Raw genomic sequence first — 16,346 nt, 5'->3', positions numbered from 1 at the left:
AGAGAGAGAGAGGAGACTGAGAATCGATTGTAAACAGATGAAAGAGATTAGAGAGAATGGTAGAATGGTAATATAAAAGTGTGAAAATAGACATTTTTATCATTTAAGATGTTACGAGGTAACCATTTTATCATGTAACATGTTTTAATAATGACCTTTTTATCACGTGGAACATTTAAAGACTATTTTATTATCTGTACATTCAAATAATAATTGTGTTATATCTCCTATTTTCATTCCAATTATCTTTTACAGAGAAGAAATGTAATGGATAAAGTCGTAAATCTCATTTAACAAAACCCCGCAGTCTTAAATCCCAACAGAGAGACACAGTAGCTCACTCTTTGGCTCTGAACTGAAACAAGATGGCTCTCCTCCAGGCACAGACATCCCCCCGTATCCATAGCCATAGCTTCAGCTTCAAAACCCACAGCCACTCTCCGGTGCTCTTATCACTCCAAGCCCCACCACCTGTTTCTTTCACTTTCGTGAAAACCCATCACCAAAACCCACTCTTCTCTAATAACTCGCCGTCTTCACTCTCAACAACGCCAAGAAAGGTGCTTTGCAGACCCCCTCATGGTAAACATGTCAGACAAGACTATCTTGTGGTATGCCATCCCTGCAAGTGCCATTGAATTTTGCGGTTTTCCTAGTGATGTTTATTGTGGATTTTTCATTTTGGTTCATGTTTTTTTGCTCCATGAAAATGGAAATTGTTTTATGGGTGGTTTTTATTTGCCAATTCTGTATCTGGGTGGTGTAGAAATGTTGGAGAATGAGAGAAATCAATATATTTGAAATGATGTTCTGTAAGGATATAGGGAAGATATGGAGATTTTCTTTTCGTTTGGTCAAGTCTGGATTTAGAGTCCTATTATAAATTCTTTTTACCAGTTACTGGAGCATCTTGCTTGAAACTATAATTTTGGGCTTATGAATTTCTTGTTTGAGAGAGCAGGAAAAGATGTCAGCTCAGGAGGTCCAAGAACTGGTCAAAGGAGACAGAAATGTACCCCTCGTTGTTGATTTCTTTGCTACTTGGTGTGGACCCTGTATCTTGATGGCTCAAGAACTTGAAATGGTATGCTTTATAGAATGATAAATCACAGCACATAATGTAAACCAAACTAAGCTGAAATAAAATGTGCGAAAATCATTTGCATATTCTGCATTAACTATCTCTCAGAATTTGCTAGTTATTGTCTTTTGACATTTGAATAACATCTTTTGCTGGTTGTGGTCTATCGACGAGGAAGTTACTAATGCGTCGAACTTTTGCTCATAGCTTGACTAGAGATGAGTGTAAATCAGATTGTCTGAACTGACTCACAAACAACCCGATGTGTGCACATTTTGTGTGTGAAATTTAGTGTAATGACATACTGGCAATCTGAAAGTCTTTCTAATATTGACACCATTAATTCATATGAATAGGATCTGCATCAGTTGGACATTCATGTTGATAAAATGACAATTACTCAATCAGAAATTTTAAATTCAACCATTGGAAATTTTTCTATTTTTGGGGCTAGTGTGGGATCTGGTCAGGGACCTGTACCATTCTATGTGCTCACAATTTATATTGGCATAAAATCATAGGAACTGTTCATGCCAGTTGATTTTAATGGACGTAATTGTTGTTTACCAACTTCGTTAATGGTAAATGGGGAATGCTTTTCAGAATTGCAACTCTTGATTTCTCTATTTTGTATACCTCTTGATTTGATTGATAAATACTTCTTTGGTTGATTGGAGCGCGAGATTTTGCCAGCAAGTTGTTACTAATATAGTTTTCTAAATATGATTTGTTATTTCCAAGTTACTTTTCACTTGAATTGAATTTTTAGTGAACTTGCAATATTTATATGACAACTTTCCAAGTTCAGACACACTTTAATTCATGCTGTATTGAAGTGCGTTGTAAGGGTTTCATGCAGCAAGTAGATAAGATATTTAGGGTTACACCTAACTAGATATGAAATTCACTTATTCAGTGTTAAGTTGTTAACAATGAAATTTAAATTTTCAATACAGCTTGCTGTGGAGTATGAGAGCAATGTAAAAATCATTAAGGTTGATACTGATGATGAGTATGAATTTGCACGTGCCATGCAGGTAATTGCTTCTCTTTTTGTTTTTTACAATTATATTCGTCACCTTTCCCTCATCTCCTGTACTCTCGATGCCTGCTTAATGAAGTGAATTTCATCTTGAACTTTTGGCCTCTAGTAACCGTCATGTGTTGATTCCTCTGGTTCGTGTGATGAGAGTCTTCACGTATTCCAAATGACTCTAATCTAAGCCACACTTTTTCCAACCTTATGAGCCATGTACAAAATATTTGAATTTAATCTTTGTAGTTTACTCTAGTCTAACCTGATTGTTAATCAATTAGAATGATTTTTGACAAAACAGATGGATGTCTTGCTTTGTTAATATCTCTTCGTGTCTTTTCCAAATCTGTATATGATAAAAAAATGTAAAGTTGGTGATATTAATAAAAATGACTAGGAAATAAAAAGATATGAACACCTCATAAAACACCTTTTTTTTTTTTTTTTTTTTTTTTTGGGTCGAAACCTCATAGAACTCTTTGACTCAGGTACGAGGATTGCCGACATTACTCTTTATTAGTCCAGACTCCAGTAAAGATGCCATCCGGACTGAAGGGCTCATCCCATTACAGATGATGCGAGATATCATCGACAACGAATTGTGAAGGAGTCCGACAAAAAATTTACTATAGGCTGCATATATATGGGGGGGGCCATGGTCTTGTTTGTGATGTATTTGAGATTTGCTATGTGGTAGTCTACTAATTGAATTACCGTCTTCGAGTGAACAATTTTGTAGCCATATGATAAACATAGATGTAATGGTAGACAGATTTATATATGAGGATGTGTATCTCGTAGATGTGAACAATAATGGTTGATAAGTAAAGCAGTATTATTGAATTATGATATTCCGTGGTCTCTGCTATTTGAAGCTTTTTTGTGTTTTGTTTTTTGTTTTTGTTTTTGGAGTGTTTTCTTACTTTGAAGGTACTGTAGGAAGCAAATTTGCAGAGATGACTAGCCTTTGTTTGTTTTGTTGTATTGTGTATGAACGCTCATGCAGTCCTGCTATTGTCGTGTATCTGTGTTCTTATTCAACTGCAGATATGCAGACATGCAGTTAATCGTCTAAATGACCTTAGTATCTACAGAAATTAGTCTGTTGCTTCTCTTGGAAAGTAAATATTGCCTGATTAAATACCATATATGGCTAAAAATTGGTATTAAAGTATGGAGTATTCTCTGAATATTTGATTGTTTATAATTCATATTACTGCTACATTTCAATTTTGGTTCTAGATTCAAGGCCTCTCTTCGGTAACTCCTAGAAGAACTAGATGACCCTAGAAGACTGAATAGCAAAACACTACTGGATTGTCATTATTCATAATTAAAGAAATCTTATTAGTCTCCACATATAAAAGCAAATATTTCAACTCCAATAAGAAGCTTCAAAAATCTAATGCAAAAAAACTGGAAAAGGGAAATTAAGTTGTGTTAACAGCAAGCACAACTTGTTCTAAACTTTCGTATCAAAAAAAAAAAAAAACTTAGCTCTACAATTCACTTCTTAAGTAATGGTTTGCGGTTCTGTTCTCTGGCAGCTTTTTCTTCTTCTCTCTTTTTAGCAGCTTCCGGGGTAGAACCATCTTCTGCTCTCTTTTTAGCAGCTTCCTCCCTTTGTTGTCGTATAAGCGCTAGGCGCTCTAAATTTTTCCTTGCTTGTTCAGTTTTTCCCTGTTCTTGCAACTTCATGTATCTATCATGGCTTCTCTGTTTCTCTATCTCTTCTCTTTCACGCCTTGACAGTTCAGTTGTTTTTTCAATGTCAATGTCTCTAGCATTCAATGCCGTCTTGTGCTTGACCAAATTAGGATTTTGAATCTCAATAATGCCTTCAACACCTTTGGTTTTCTTATTTTCATTTTCTTTTTCACTCGACGCCTCCTCTTCTGACCCTTCTGTAAATTCTACTTCATTAGCTTCATTATGCTCGGCTTCTGGCTCTGGAAAGGTGGAGGTACTGTCAAGAAGAATATCTTCGGTAGTAAAGAACTGCCGTTGATGGCACTTGTCCTTACCCATCGTTTGAAAGCAATTCAATGATGTACAAGAAGCAGCAGAGCTAGGTATTTATACCAAGTAATGAGGAAGTGTTATTCCTAATCACACGAGAACTTAGCTATAGCAGGAAACAGATCCTAATCTTAAACACATTCAGACTTCATTCCCATGAGAACTAGTTAACTATATAGACCAGGAAATAAAACGTGATCCAAATCCTACTCATATTAGGATTCCTAGTCAAGTGCTAGGATTTCCAAATCCGCATTATCATATATAGGATCTAGTTCCTAAACTTAAGTTCGATAACCTAGTTCTAGTTAAAATCATATGCTAAATAACGGAATGAGAAGAGAAGTTTGGTCTACAATATTTGTCAATATACTGCATGCTATCATCGCAAAAGGGAACCTATGTGTTTATCTTAATTGTTTCCAAGAGATGAGCCTTAGTGGCTTTTCATGTAGTTGTCATATATGGAAGGTATCTGATCAGCGAATAGCAGTGGGATGCAAGCGGTGGTAATGGTTTGGCCAGCAGTGGCAGTGCTAGTCTGATCAGTAGTGACGGTGACAATTTGATCAGCAATGATAGTGGTGGTGGTCTGATCAGCAGTCGTGGTTAATTTGTAGTCCTTGGAAAGTTACAGGGTAACAGCGTTTTCCCTCCCTTTCCATATTCAATCAGCAATCTTGGACTTGGTTGATGATATTCATCTTGGAATTAGATTCCTATTTCATTCTCCTAAGAATTCGAGGGATGCATGAAATCGGTTATGGTTGCAACCAAGGATGTTTGGATCGAGGGATATATGGATACAGGTCAACAAGGATGTTTCTAACTTGAGGGATATCACATAACCAACACTACACACACCCATCGGAATGAAACAGCAGAAAATGACGAGGACAAAATGACGAGGACAGCCAGCCATATACATGGCAAGCTGTCATAAGACATTGATACAATTTGAATAGTTAAAAGGGAAAAAACACGTAAATCAGATTATCACGAGTGTTAAACTGATGGATTCACTACAATTAGTAACAAAACAATTGATGTATCTCTAAATATTTCTAACACGTCGATCCCAATTGCAGCAGACTCCGAATCTTCATCACATATGAATCTTAACTAATCTAGTCACGTCTGCAATTTTTTACAGAATGCGAAACGATGACGTCTTCGGCCGGAGAGAAAGCCAGAAACATGAGGGCGGCCATTATCCCGACCGGAAAGAACAAGAGCATCAGCGGCGGAGGAGGCAGCGGAGGCAGCATTAACGGCAGGACCACCATGAAAGCCGCCAGACCCGCCAGCACCATAACAGACCCTAAGCTCATACATTGCACCATGATGATAGTATTGACGGTGACCTTCCGACCATTTCTCTCACCGACGGCAATGCCACGTCAGAAAACAACAACCTCTCAATGGCAAGGATTTCAAGGATAAAGAAAAAGGCAATGGAATATTTCGTGGGTTTTACGAGTTTAAATAGACAATGGAGTTTACAGAGGAGGATGCGATCGGAGCCGTTGGTGGTGGTGATTATAAAATGGGGGTTTACGTTTGGAAATCCAGTTTAGGGTGATGGTCCGAATCGGAGAGAATCAGAGGCGTCAGACCCAAGATATTTCGGCTGATACGTTGAGCAACTTCTACTGCAAATTGGTTTTAATTATTATTGTTGATTTCTTTATCAAGTAAGGTGTTCTCACAATTGTTTTCCTTTAGAATAAATTATATCTTTTTTATTTTTTATTTTTATTTTTATCAAATGGGTCGTATTCATACGGAAGATGTTACAAGCGATATAAATAATACAAATAGAGCCACTAATGAACCACTTATAACAAACATCGGACCAAAAAACATGACCCTAACTTTCTACCAGAGCTAAATCTCTTGTACACCATGAGGCTAGAAAAATTATCATCAAGAACAAAATACTCAACCGACATATTGCCAACGAAGTTGGTAAAGAAGCGTCGAAATTCCAACAAGGCAGCGGCTCTTATCCCTTGAATAAATATGAACATAAATTGACTCTGCCTCTTGAGTAGTGAATACTCGTAGCAAAGAACAAGGGAAAACCGTCATCACTCATCAGCGGTGTTGAGGCCTAAAAATCCAGTAATTAGGCTCAATTCATTCTTAAAGCTCAAATCACACTTTAACGTGAATTCTACATGTAAACATCATGCCATACATGTGGACCCAAGTAACATTCATGCACTTGACACTACTACACATAAAGACATCAATGGCGTTTGAAAAACGTCATGGAATGTCTTCTATGGCATTTTTAAACACCATCCCCAAACGCCATCTAAAGTGACGCTGTCCTTTTTCTAACATTTCAAAAACGCCATCCAAAAGCATTTAATGGCGTTTGAAAAACACCATTGAAAAACTTTCGGCGATGTTGCAGAAACGTCATCAAAAGTGTTTCGACGACGTTTGATAAATGCCATTGAAACAAATTCAATGACATTTTTCAAACGCCATGGACTTTTATAATTTAAATATATATATATATATCAGTTTCTTTTCAGAACGGGACACCGCTTTAAAATTAAAGTGTGGTGCTCCTCATTTCGCTTACTTTTAAGTAACATTTTTACATCTTCACCGTTTAGTGTCTAGAACATAGTGTGTAGATCATTTGTGCACAGTTTCATCCAATTTAGAGATCATTTGGGTATCGAATTAGATTAAATAAATCAACTGAATAAAATCTGTCCAAACGGAACCATTTGTGTAAATCACAATTACGGAAGCTCAAATGATCTCCAAACGAGCAAGGTTTTTCATTGAATGATGCCTTGCTTACCCTTAGTCCTTGGCTACAACAATGCCCCGCTTACTCTATACTACGATGCAGGGTTTTTCATTGAACGCCCGATAACGAACATGTCAACTTCTCAAGTTTGATCTTGTTCTTCAAACTATTCTCTAGCTGCTAACTCTTGTCTACTTTGGTTAAAATCCTTATTATTTATTGCTCAAAACACAGACTACTTACAAACTGCTATTATGATACTTTGGTCATTTTGGACATCAAGGAATAAGCTAATATTTCAAGGTGATGTTATTAACACACCTTTTTTTGCTATTAATACATCTAATATATTTTTGAGTAATTTTAAATACAGACCCCTAATCTCTTAATACACATCTTTTACTTAATACACTACCCATCTAGTTTTTCATTTCAATATTATACTAAATACACATCCCAAACTACCTAAAATACCCTCAATATCTAAAACTAATAATAATATGTTATTTAATATACTTATTATATATTTACTATTTGACATCTCTCTTTACGTATCTCTTTTATTTTCTGTAAAAAAATTTTTTATAGGGTTAGAAATTTTTTCTTGATGTTTTTCAATTTATAATCAAAAGTGTAATATTATATTCGAACTCTAAATCTCCAATATGACATCAATGGGCTAGAATTTGAAAAAAAAATATATTGAACATACATAATTTTTTCAAAGTTAAGAAACTAATAGAAGTACAATAGCATAAAAATTAGTTTTTAGTCTACAAGATAAAAACTAAAGTTGATAAAAAAAAACCAAATTAATCGGTAAATAATAAATATGATTACGACAGTAGTCGAAATTCAGATGATGACTTTTAGAAAAAAAGTTTTTCTTTCTTTTCTTTTGATGCGTAGTAATAGTGGAGAAGAGTTAGCTATAAGTTGGAATATGTAAGTTTTTTTTTCTTTTTTTTTTCCCCTAATCCCTAATAATTGATGGATGTTTTTGTAATTAAACATACCTATAAAATCTGACGTGAAATATAAAATAATAGAGGTGTGTATTAAGAGATTAGAGGTGTGTATTTAAAATTTCTCTATATTTTTCTATCGACACATTTCAAATTTATTTACAAACTTGCCACTCGAATTTATTTCATAATTGGTTATCATCATAGATGAGGTGTGTTAATAGAAAAAATAAATACGTATATAATACCACCCATATTTCAAAATATAAAGTCTACTGCTAATCAGTGCTATTATTCACTTAATGTTCTACCTCCAAGGCTATAGACATTTGTTCTCTATTAAATGACATCTTCCAAATCCGGGTTTCATCAAAGTGAATTACTCACAGTACTTCTTCTATTGGTTTTGTACTTTAAGTTTTATGTTTTATTTTAGTTATCGAAAAAAAGTCGCATTTCTCCTCCTTGTTAACAAAACTCTCCTCCATACTTTCATGGCTTCATCTCTCGGCCAATTAGGGACGGATCTTTGTTAGAGCATCTTCAACAGAATACTTAATTCAAAAAATTTAAATTTATCAACTTTGTAGATAATTAGGAGCTCAGCAGAATACCTAAAAAATTGCTAAACGGAATTGACAAATTTATCAACCTAGACAAGAATTGTTAAAGAGAAACCTATGTTTTCCCTCTATTTTTTATCCACGTGTCAGTTTATAATTCGTTAAAAATATTATTTAATTTACACTTAACAATTACTACTGGAACATAATTGCTATTTCGATTGTTAAATATCCTAACTATTGTTAAATTTAGTAACAAACTAACTTAGACTACTGGAGATGCTCTAACTGTAGCCCAGAGAACAAATCCTACCTAATCAACCTTTTACATGTGTAAACTATGTTTTTATAAAAATATTCAGTAACTAGCCCAGCCAGTCTCTCTCTCTCGTTTCTATAGACTTGTGTTTTTCCTTTGCGTTTTTTAATTTCACTTGGTAATAACCCACATTATCTTTTACTTTATTTTATTTTCTTTTAGTATCCATTATTGCTCATTAATGGACTTGAATATATAGATTGAAACAGATGACCGAGTTTTTCATTTTTATGGAAAAATCATGACAAACTTCTACAATAAGATATTAAATGGGTTGTGCTAATAACAAAAAGAAGAAAAAAAAAAAAGAAAAAAAAAAAAAGAGGAGATGTATGTTAATAACAATACTCTATTAAATTACTTATATTTATCCACTGACCAATAAAAGATTACGGTAAAAAAAAAATAGTTGATCGGCGTTTGTAATAAAAATTATATGGTAAATTTGGCCAGCTATTTCAAATTTCTGGCTCCACCAACTGCCAATACCTGCTCGTCAAAATCGTTGAGATTTCTAGAGCACCACCACCTTCTGATTCGTTGTCTCCGCCTCAGAATCTGAGTTTCCAGCCGAGTGAACTCAGGTCAAGCTTGAAGCTGGTGGGGTATTTTGGGAATGGTGAGAAGAATCGGAAGGACCTTCGAAACGACGCCGTTATAGGTCGGCGACTGCATAATCGGAGGGTTGCTCCAAATTAATTTTCATATTTAAATTTTTAAATTTTATCCATTCCCAATCTATCTACTCTACCAAACGTGGCCCAATGGATTACCCTCCTTATTGCTACTTCTACTGTCTACACATGTCTGGCTCTGTTTTTCTTGGGCAGCTCAAGTAATGATGCATGTAGAATGGGGTAAGAAAATCTTACAGGCCAAGGCTCGCTATTCAAAAGATCTGAATAGATTTGGTTCGCCGACGAAGATAATGATGGCACTGACTTGGTTGGTCTTGGTAATTAAGCAACCAGATAGATGATAATTTAGTGAGACCATGCATCGATATGTCGTTCATACTTTCATTCGATATCTAACATATGACCATCATTCATATCTGATACGTACACACCTTAACTTGCAACAAACTTCTCTGCTGTTTCATAAACTTTTAGCATTAGCCGGAAAAAAACATCCATATATACTGGATCTTTTTGTTTGATTAGCTTCTCCGATACCATATCTGTTGCATTGAGGCAATAATTATACTATATACTAAATCATGGTTAACTGTTCATATCATAAGCATATGAACAGTGTAAAGTTTTTTTTTTTTTTTTTTTTGTTAAACATGTAATTTAGATATGTTTAGAGAGGCTCTCTCTCGGTAACGATTTTTTTGCCCTCTATTTTTGACTTTTCTTCTACATCCTGAATCTTACAAATCAAAATAATTAGAGCATTTATATTTTGGGTAGAATACAAGATTAGATGTTTTATTGTATAGAAGTTATTTTTGTGATAGTTCTTATACATATGTAGAATATGCATAATGTGGATATTACACCGCGCCAAATGGCGGGTATACTAACCATTTTGCCTCTGTTATTTTTAAGAAACCACAATATTGTCATTAACCTTAGATATATAATCAGTATAACAGCTGGGTATAATTTGTATTAATAATATTCTATGAAGTACATATCAGAAACATTTCTATCAATCAATTACCCCATTGACTAGTTTTATAACGTTTTTGGATAAAGTAATTTTAATGTCCATAGAAATTTTAAAATTATGGGAATTACAATTTCATGAATTTTGTGATAGCTCTTATACATATGTGGAATATGCATAATGTGGATACTACACTACGCCAAGACGCGGGTATACTAACCTTTTTGCCTTTGTTATTTTTAAGAAATCACAATATTGTCATTAACCCTAGATATATAATCAATATAACAGCTGGGTATAATTTGCATGTATAACATTCTATGAAGTACATATCAGAAACATTTATATCAATCAATTAACTCATTGACCAACTTCATAACGTTGTTTTTGGATAAAGTAGAAATTTCAAAATCATGGGAATTATAATTCCATAAATTTAAATCCTATTAATTGAGAATTTCATTATTTGAATTTCATGATGTGTCTGTAGAAATTTTAAAACCATTAGAATTACAATTCCACGAATTTAAATTCTATTAATTAAGAATTTCATTATTTGGATTTCATGATGTAGAGTTTTAATATGACAAGAATTTGTATTCAGACTAACCTTAGTTAAGAGAATTGACAAATGACGCTTATTTTGTGAGGAATTCAAGTCAGGAATTTAAGCTCCTAAATTTCACGATTATTTTCCCGTGAAAATTGCTAATTACACGGGATAAGTATCCAAACGAGGGAAACCGTTCTAAGAAATTGAGAATTCATTATGTTTGATTAAATTCTCAGAAATTCACCCACATCCAAACACACCGTAAATGTATATATCGCACCAAAACACGGGTATAATTCTAGTGTTAAAAAGAAAGAGATGAACTATTGAAAACCCGGCCAGTTCAAGATAATAGATATGGAATTACGTATATACATGCATGCATGTAATTAGATGCATAACATGCATGATAGTAGTACTAGTACCGTATAAAAACATCAGAATTACCAAGAAACGCAATCGTGTCATACAATCTTTCTTAGGTGTCTGCAGATTGCACAGGGTGGAAGGAAATCTGCTGTGCCTAAAAACCCTGTGCCAAACCTGTGCCACGAATGAAAATTTGACACATCATCACTGACATAACCACCCATTAACTCTGTTAACTCTCACTAAAAACAAATAATAATTTTTTTTAAATATACATATTTTTCTTCTTTTTCTCTTTCTTTCAATCGATTCAAGCCCAGATTTAGTGATTTACTATCAAGAGAGTTCGTTTCTTCATCAACCTCAACCTCCGCCGTCTCTTCTCCTACTCTCTTCAACCAACAACTCTGCAGCCTCGTCCAATATCTTGTCAACGAAAACAATAAATTCAACAAAAATCTCTTAAATTCCTTGTCCAAGATGGTTGATTTCGGTTTAAGAACCACAATCACAGATTTCCGACGAATTTCAATGGCTTCCTTCCTGCCTTCGTAGGCGTTTTGGACAAAGAAAGCGTCGAGATTGAGGCTTTGAATTGGTAGTTAGACTTTGGATTTTATTTTGATTTTGATTACGTCTCAAAATTGTGTTGTTGATCAATTGCAGCAACTGATTACCAATATCAATAAGAAATTCAGAATTGCCACATCGTATATCCGTAGTGCGCGCATCCTCCACAAATTGGGATCAGTTGCCAACTGGGTTAAAATTTGAAATCCCCAGCATTGTTGTTAGAGTGAAGGAAAGGGTGTTGGTTTGGGATGATCGCAATTGTAGAGAAAGAAGAAGACAAGAAGAATACAGATCTACAGGGAAGAGGAAGGGGAAAGAGTTAAAGAGTATGATGTGTTTTATTTTTTATTAAAAAAGAAGCTGAAAAGTAATTAAATTAACAGTGTTAATCTCTGTTAAGCTGCTCTGTAAATGATGAGACAACTGTCATGATACGAGGGTTGACATTGACTTTAGCACTGGGTTTTTTGGCACAGCAGATTTCCTTCCTCAGAGGGTTAGGTTCAAAGGCATCATGCATCATTCACGTTTAGAACGGAAATGACTGAATGACTTGCTTGCATCAATTTTATCTGCATGAAATGACTTGCTTACATCGTTTTTATTAAAAACTCAATACCAAAGCCTTATATGTGTCAAGTGCACAACATGCGTGTTTAGGATAATACGTATCTTCACCTACTTATTGTCTTATTAATCCTACACAAGCATTCGAGTTCTCTCTGCTGCCTTTCCCTAAACCACTAGCTGCTGTTGCTCTTTCTCAACTCTTCAGTTCTCTTTCCCAACAAATCAATACATCAAATATGGAAAACGACCAAACTCAATCTGATTCATCATCAACCACTGCCCTTTCAGAAGCGCATCAACAACATGCAGACGCCGCACGCCTTAACGATGTCGTCAGAGAAGCACCCCTTCTTTCCTCATACAACGAAAAAATCCGACCTCTGCTTGATGCCGTTGACAAACTCCGAAATCTCATGGTTATGGATGAAGGGATACAACTTCCCACCATTGTTGTGGTAGGTGATCAATCTTCCGGCAAGTCTAGTGTCCTGGAATCCCTAGCCAGCATCAGCCTGCCACGTGGACAAGGTATCTGCACGAGGGTGCCTCTTATAATGAGGCTTCAACACCATTGCCGTGCAGAACCAGAGCTTTCCTTGGAGTACAACGGCAGAGTTGAGCGCACTGACGAGGCTAGAGTTGCTGAAGATATTGCCAAAGCCACCGATGATGTTGCAGGAGGAGGTAAGGGGATTTCTAACACTCCGATGACATTGTTAGTGAAGAAAATTGGTGTTCCGGATTTAACGATGGTGGATCTCCCTGGAATCACCAGAGTTCCTGTTCAGGGTCAGCCTGAGAATATATATGACCAAATCAAAGATATGATCATGGAGTATATTAAGCCTGAAGAGAGCATCATTCTCAATGTGTTGTCTGCTACTGTTGATTTTACCACTTGTGAATCCATTAGGATGTCACAGAGTGTGGACAAAACTGGTGAGAGGACTCTTGCTGTGGTTACAAAAGTTGATAAGGCACCAGAGGGACTTGTAGAAAAAGTTACAGCTGATGATGTCAACATTGGTCTTGGTTATGTCTGTGTAAGGAACCGGATTGGAGAGGAAACGTATGAAGAGGCAAGGGCTATTTCTGACCAACTGTTTGCGACTCATCCCCTTCTTTCTAAAATTGATAAATCCATGGTTGGAGTTCATGTATTAGCACGGAAGTTGGTGAAAATTCAAGCTACAAGTATAGCTAGGAATTTACCTGAGATCGCTAAGAAAATCGATGACAAGCTGAATTCTTGTGTTTCGGAGTTGAACAAACTGCCGAAAGGTCTTTCATCTTTTGCTGAGGCAATGACAACTTTCATGCAGATCATTGGATCGTCGAAAGAAACGCTGAAGAAGATTCTTGTGAGAGGTGAATTCGATGAGTTTCCAGAAGACAAGAACATGCATGGCACAGCTAGACTTGTTGAGTTGCTTAATCAGTTTTCTGATGAACTGCACAAGTATGATGGAACTGATCTAGCAAGTAATTTCTTAATGGAGGAGATTAGGATTTTGGAGGAGGCCAAAGGTATCAGTCTTCCTAACTTTCTTCCCCGCAGTGCTTTTCTGGTTATTTTGCAGGGAAAAGTGAAGCGAATTTCGAGTATTCCTATTGGTTTCGTGGAGAAAATATGGAGCTATATAGAGGATCTGATGATCTCTGTGTTACTTAGACATTCAGAAAATTATCATCAGCTTCAGCTGTACACCAAAAGAGCTGGTCTTAATTTAATAGCCAAGTTGAAAGAAAGATCGATTAACTGGATGATGGAGATTGTCGAAATGGAGAAGCAAACTGATTACACATGTAATCCGGAGTATGTAACGGAATGGAACAGGCTCATGACAAATCTGGGAGGATTCATTGATGGAGTCCTGGAGGATAAGCATAGACCCTCTCAGTTTGTTGTGGATAATATTGGGATGGTTATGGTGGAAATTTTCAGGAAGTACTCGCGTGATCTGCTCACGCAAACTTTTGACTTAAAATGCGTATGATTGCGTATTGGAAAGTCGTTCTGAGAAGGCTGGTTGATTCCATGGCATTGCATTTCCAGCTGAGTGTTGCCAATCTTGTGAAGGAGATGGAGATACACATTGTTACGGATTTAATGGGTCCAAATAATGCAGGTGGAATTGAGAAGATGCTGGAAGAGTCTCCTTCGGTGGCACTGAAGCGGGAAAAGCTGAAAAAGAGCATCAACAAGCTCAAAGAATCCAAGGAGGTTGTGGGTAAGATTATGAATCACGTATGGTGATTAGGTACTCGTGTCTATTATGTTGATGCTTTCTTTGATATGGGCTGTGTCTAGATAGATAAGGCATTTTGTTTATGGCCAAGTTCTACTTGCTAAAAGAATTTGGATGATGTAGCCTGTTTGTAGCCTAGTGCCTGTTTCTAGCTAGTTACTTTTGTCAAGGCATTTTGTAAATCATGTATGATATGGATGGTGTGTGTAACCGTGTAAGTATCTGTTTCCAACTACTTACTGGATAATGCTTTTTGTTTCAATCAATCTTTCTTCATCTTGTTGCCGATGTTGTGTGTTCAACTATACACTGATGGTAGAATCAACTAGCTTTCATGGCATCAAGTGGCTCTCCTGTAATGCCATACCTAACAATTGTATGTCCTCTTTATCATTCATCGGTGCATAATTGCCAGCAGCAACCGGAGCTTTGTGCCCTCAAACACCATATCACAATCTAACAAATGAATTATTTTTGACCAAACAAGAATTTTGATTTGGAAAAGTGTGTGATTAAGCTGAATTTTATGCACAATTGATGATTTTATGATTCAAGCTGGTGGTGAAACTATATCAAAGGATCACAGCGCTTGTACGCCCTGTGGTGAAACCAGCTTGGATGAACTCGCAACGATCTTCAATGTATGGATGGCAAGGGCACACAACTCTGCCAAATTTTTCCTACTTTTTTGGTTGATACCTCATTTCCTCTGATGTACAAAAATCAAAAGACGTGAATTATAATTTCAAATATTACAGAGACTAGTTATGCTTTTGAAACCAATTCAAAGATTAGCCATATCCACCTTCCCAAAATACTTATTTCTCATACTACCCGGGGTAAGACATCAATATGGGGGTCCTCTCCAATGTATTTGTTTGATCACGCACTTCTCTTCCTTCGTATCATTAGCCAGCTAACCCACCCAGTTTAACCTGCACATCCACATAAAACATGTATTTATTTTGCACCAACAATATGTAACCGAGAAGCAGTTAAATCATAACAATCAACCAGCCATAGAGAAAAACTGAGAAAGAAACTAAATTATATGAACTAATTGACCTCTGATACAATCAGGAAAATGAGAGAAAGCTTTATACTATGAGCTGTGTATGCGCAGATTAGTACCCACCTAACAAACAGATATAGACCGTTTAACTAAACAACCATACAACACAGCCTAGTTAAGCAAATAATTAAGAGTGTGGTTATTGAGACCTTTAAATTTGCTCAGTATACCTCTCATGCTCTCTGCACCTCCATTTTATTTTTAAATACAAGTATTTGCTTATTAGACCTTCATTCAAATTTCTAAAATAACCTTGTTTATATTATTCACATATATTTCAATATATGTCTCATTACACCTCTTATTCAATCACTAGACTTTTTTTTTTTCTTTATCGATCATCAAAAACTCATTATCTCTAAAATAAAAAAAATTACTCATTATATTTACTTTTCACTCTAAATGTTTTAATTAAAATTTCATTCTTTAATTTAAGAATGTAAATCTCTTAAAAATCAAATAACACTAGGTATCAGATTTCAAAAACTTATATTTACTCAACAAGAAAATGTTCTAACATGAATTAGCTTTTCATTTTCTATTTTACCTGCTAAATAACGATCAAGGATAACCATAGGTAAGTTCTCTTT

At 35.5% G+C, this 16,346-nt stretch overlaps 2 protein-coding genes and 1 pseudogene across 2 annotated transcripts; 2 read left to right on the top strand and 1 right to left on the bottom strand.

Annotated features, from left to right (window-relative positions):
* Nucleotides 1–311: 311 nt before the first annotated feature.
* LOC101300389 (thioredoxin-like protein CITRX, chloroplastic-like) lies at nt 312–2,967 on the top strand. Its single transcript, XM_004307043.1, has 4 exons — nt 312–611; nt 962–1,084; nt 2,038–2,118; nt 2,606–2,967. Exons 1-4 carry the CDS (start codon nt 366–368, stop codon nt 2,720–2,722), a joined length of 567 nt encoding a protein of 188 aa, XP_004307091.1. The 5' UTR covers nt 312–365; the 3' UTR covers nt 2,723–2,967.
* A 656-nt stretch (nt 2,968–3,623) lies between these two features.
* LOC101294993 lies at nt 3,624–4,145 on the bottom strand. Its single transcript, XM_004308530.1, has one exon. It carries the CDS (start codon nt 4,143–4,145, stop codon nt 3,624–3,626), a length of 522 nt encoding a protein of 173 aa, XP_004308578.1.
* An 8,526-nt stretch (nt 4,146–12,671) lies between these two features.
* On the top strand, nt 12,672–14,692 carry LOC101294708 (annotated as a pseudogene).
* Nucleotides 14,693–16,346: the final 1,654 nt, after the last annotated feature.

This window comes from Fragaria vesca, linkage group LG7 (assembly GCF_000184155.1).
Source record: "Fragaria vesca subsp. vesca linkage group LG7, FraVesHawaii_1.0, whole genome shotgun sequence".
NCBI lineage: Eukaryota > Viridiplantae > Streptophyta > Magnoliopsida > Rosales > Rosaceae > Fragaria > Fragaria vesca.
Note: the sequence above shows the minus strand (reverse complement) of the source record. Positions and strands in the feature narration are given on the sequence as shown.

Coding starts and splice junctions, on each gene's coding strand:
- LOC101294993 (XM_004308530.1), bottom strand. CDS start 4,145: ATGGGTAAGGACAAGTGCCATCAACGGCAGTTCTTTACTACCGAAGAT.
- LOC101300389 (XM_004307043.1), top strand. CDS start 366: ATGGCTCTCCTCCAGGCACAGACATCCCCCCGTATCCATAGCCATAGC. Junction 612..961: donor TCAGACAAGACTATCTTGTG/GTATGCCATCCC, acceptor TTGAGAGAGCAG/GAAAAGATGTCAGCTCAGGA. Junction 1,085..2,037: donor TGGCTCAAGAACTTGAAATG/GTATGCTTTATA, acceptor TTTTCAATACAG/CTTGCTGTGGAGTATGAGAG.